Here is a 3695-nt window from a genome sequence, read left to right as displayed (position 1 = left end):
TTAAATATATTTCTGAAGACACTTGTCTAATTTTGAATGAAATTTGCATATTCATTTGATTGTGACCGGGTGAGATAAGCTCGATTGTCTGGTCTACTCAAAATTTCTGTCTTCCACTGTAGTATTACCTCACCTTTTCTCTTCTTGATTCAATCTTCAATTATTTGTTTAGTTTAATATTCCTTTTTAGTTAATTATTATTTTCTATTACATCATTAGTTTTTTCATTAAGGATAAACCTTTTAATATATCTCATATAGGATACTTCTAGATTTCATGGCCAATCCCCCATAGTGGGTATGTGCCAGTGCGAAGGGGCAACAACAACAACAACAACAGCCATCCAAATCGGTTCACAGTCATGACTTTTGAAATGAAGGGGTCATTCAAATCAGGTGCGCTGCTCTAGTAGTCGCGATAGCTGGGACTCCTTTTCAATCCCATCAACAAATTGAGGCCCAAAAATGCACGCATTTCTTTGTCCGTTGTAGGAACGTAGCGCTTGTTTTCTTGCTGTGCGTATAGATTCGTCTCAAAAACAATCTTCTCAATCCACTCAGGCGTCCACAAAAGACTAAAAACGCCAAATGGGGTAATATTGTTGATGGCGAGTATGTCAGGTGGAAGTCCGCAGTCATGTGAAAATATTAGCGGTGGAGACATCCGATACTTAGTGCTCCACACGGGAACCTTTTGGAGTGGGAGGGTAGTTTCCTCATCTCTTTCGGAGTCCGATGAGTCACTGACGCATTCAGTTACTTGCGGCGTCACGGATTGTTCTTCGGGAGAGTGATTGTGGTTATCCTCTTCCGGCACAAATTCGCCGTCACTTGAGCTGTCGCCTCCAGCATAGCTGTCATTGTCGGACGGAATATCTTGATATTGAACTGAAAGAAACGTATTGAAAAAAATTATTCTATTTCGAATTTTCTTCACCCAGTCAGAGACCCCCCTCCCCTCCCGTACAGACCCGTAGCCAGGAATTTTTCTCGGAGGAGGGGGGTACTTGCTGAAAGCCTTGAAAAACACCTATCTTTAACATTTTTTTTTCGGTAAAACACCCCCCTCCATCAGAATCTCGGGGGGGGGGGGGCCTTCAGCCAGACCCCCCCCCGGCCTACGGGCCTGCCGTAGCCCTTTCATGCACGGTGGTCAGCGTAGGTAACCACCCTGAATAAAGTCGCTGTACAGAACGAAACTGATCCGCAGCGCATTTTTACTAGTACAGCCAGTAATAAATACCCTCCCGCTGCATGTTACACCAAAAAAAGTTCACGTGCAGGCTCACATACCTTTGCGCCCGTAGAATCTTTCAGGGTCCAGCGCGGGAAACGGCATGCTTGTTGCAAAACTTTTTCTTGGCGGGAAAAAACGCCCCCTGGATAACTAGCGCCATCTTCCGCATCTTCAGCAAAGTTAAAAGGGAAAAGCAAACACTTCTTTGCTCGCTCAACCCCTAGATGTCGCTGCTAAAAAATGTTGAAAGGGTGGTCACCGTAGGTAACCACTGTGCCAAAAAGAGTTAAGGGAGCGCCCATGAGAGAACCCAAACGTAAGCGGCTAAATTAGATAGATAGATAGATAGATAGATAGATAGATAGATAGATAGATAGATAGATAGATAGATAGATAGATAGATAGATAGATAGATAGATAGATAGATAGATAGATAGATAGATAGATAGATAGATAGATAGATAGATAGATAGATAGATAGATAGATAGATAGATAGATAGATAGATAGATAGATAGATAGATAGATAGATAGATAGATACGCTCGAAATTGCTGAAGTTCGCTAAGAAACGCCATGCATTTAAAAACTTAGGGTGCTTGATTTGCTAGGAGTTTTGGAGTAACGCAGGGCCGGGTTCTGTCTGAATTCATTGCGTGGGGTGCAAGGAGTGGGCTCACTAATACTGCGTGTGGGCCCACGGATTGAATTTCAGGTGTTTACACTGCAAGTTCAGAAAGAATGAAATTTGTTCACACTGTCTCGTTTTGCCCCACAGGTTTGGACAAAATGAGACTTCCGGTGCCTTTTTTGTTGATTTTTGAAACACCCTTTGAACTATGGCAACATGGTCATATTGATAGAAGCCTTGATGAGCACCCAGAGATGGTCCATCAAGGCGACGAGGATCACAATTGAGAAGGAGCTAGTGTTTTCATTGCACTTTGCCATCTAGGCTGAAGGACTCAGTGTACTCCGTGTACCATCTGTAAATATATTCCTTTCTATCTTTTCTCTATTTGAACCCCGGGACATTTTGGGGGTGGTGCTGCGTACCAGGATGGTATGACAAAGCGGCGCAGCGGTCGTCTTCGCAGCGGTGACAGCAACGATGACAATTGTTCTGCCCCAACTGAAAGACCCGCGCACGTTCTGCAGGGAAGACAATATCGACATCGAAGAATGGCTGCCCATGTACGAGCGAACTAGCGAGAATTCTCGCTGGGATCGAACACTCAGGTTGTGAAACATGCTATCATTGCTGAAGGAGACAGCCAAAGCGTGCTTTGAGAACCACGAAGCAGAAATTGGGAGCTTGGAAGTGTGAAAGGAAAAGATGCGTGCACTTTTGGGCAAATTGACAGGGAGCGGGCAAAAGAGAAGCCGCCATCAGGCCCTCAAACCTTATCGGAGTCGTACTTGTCTTAACTACAAAGCGTGCTTACCCTTCGCTGCAAAGCAGACGTTGGCATGGAGGAGTCCGAGAACCTAGCACACGTATTAAAAGGAATTGACGATGATGCATGGAATCTGCAAATTTTCCAGGATCCGTGTACGCAAATGCAATAATAATAATAATAATAATAATAATAATAATAATAATAATAATAATAATAATAATAATAATAATAATAATAATAATAATAATAATAATAATAATATATTATTATTATTATTATTATTATTATTATTATTATTATTATTATTATTATTATTATTATTATTATTATTATTATTATTATTATTATTGTGACACAGTAGGTGCCATCATCCGGGAATGCCAGTGTTTTGAGGCCGCCAAAAGCCCATGTGTTGCACATCAGTTCGCTCGACTTCCCAATACCGCAGCTACATGGTCGTGCGAAGACATGCCTGCACCGCAAGCACTGCTGACTGCGGAGCCCGTCACGAAGATCATCGGACGAGAGCTCGAAAGAAATTGTCCTGCTTCAACTCGCTCTTTGGCCAGTGAGTGGAGCTCCCAATTGGTGCTTAAGTGCATGCCATTGTTTGCCAAGATATTTAAAGAGCACTGACATCAAATCTACTCATGACAACATTTTTTGGAGGAGCAGAATTGAAAGAGAAAGGACAGCAAGGTTAGCCAGTTCTCAGACAGGCTGGCTACCCTGTACTGGGGGAGGAGGTAAGGGGGATAAGAGATGAGAGAAAAGAGACGTTGAAAAAAAAACTCCCAAGCATTGCCCCGAGGGTGAACATGGTTAAGTGCGAATGCACGGGGTGATGCTATGAGGGGTATATATTAATTCGCACTATTATATTTATTAATCACACTATGGTGCCTTCATGGTGTAATGGTTCCTGGGAATCGCAATTTGATCACACGGGGGAGTTTACGTTAACTCACTGGCAAATGCCAACGGATTTTGACTTTACTCCCCCTCATAGCATCACCCCGTGCATTCGCACTTAACCATGTTCACCCTCGTCGAAATGCTTA

The 3695-nt window shown here is 42.9% G+C and overlaps 1 protein-coding gene across 1 annotated transcript; it reads right to left on the bottom strand.

Annotated features, from left to right (window-relative positions):
- Positions 1-376: 376 nt before the first annotated feature.
- On the bottom strand, positions 377-1485 carry LOC142767050 (uncharacterized). The gene is made up of 2 exons (XM_075868272.1): positions 1293-1485; positions 377-887 (listed from the first exon to the last, which is right to left on the bottom strand). Exons 1-2 carry the CDS (start codon positions 1336-1338, stop codon positions 406-408), a joined length of 528 nt encoding a protein of 175 aa, XP_075724387.1. The 5' UTR covers positions 1339-1485; the 3' UTR covers positions 377-405.
- Positions 1486-3695: the final 2210 nt, after the last annotated feature.

Source organism: Rhipicephalus microplus, chromosome 7, assembly GCF_043290135.1.
Source record: "Rhipicephalus microplus isolate Deutch F79 chromosome 7, USDA_Rmic, whole genome shotgun sequence".
Classification (NCBI taxonomy): Eukaryota; Metazoa; Arthropoda; class Arachnida; order Ixodida; family Ixodidae; genus Rhipicephalus; species Rhipicephalus microplus.
The sequence above is the reverse complement of the archived record's forward strand: the minus strand, read 5'-3'. Positions and strand labels throughout refer to the sequence as shown.

What these genes read in the sequence shown, in the direction of transcription:
- LOC142767050 (XM_075868272.1), bottom strand. Translation starts at nt 1,338, where the DNA reads ATGCCGTTTCCCGCGCTGGACCCTGAAAGATTCTACGGGCGCAAAG. An exon ending in AAGATTCTACGGGCGCAAAG is followed by an intron (nt 888 to 1,292) that starts GTATGTGAGCCT and finishes CGTTTCTTTCAG; the next exon opens with TTCAATATCAAGATATTCCG.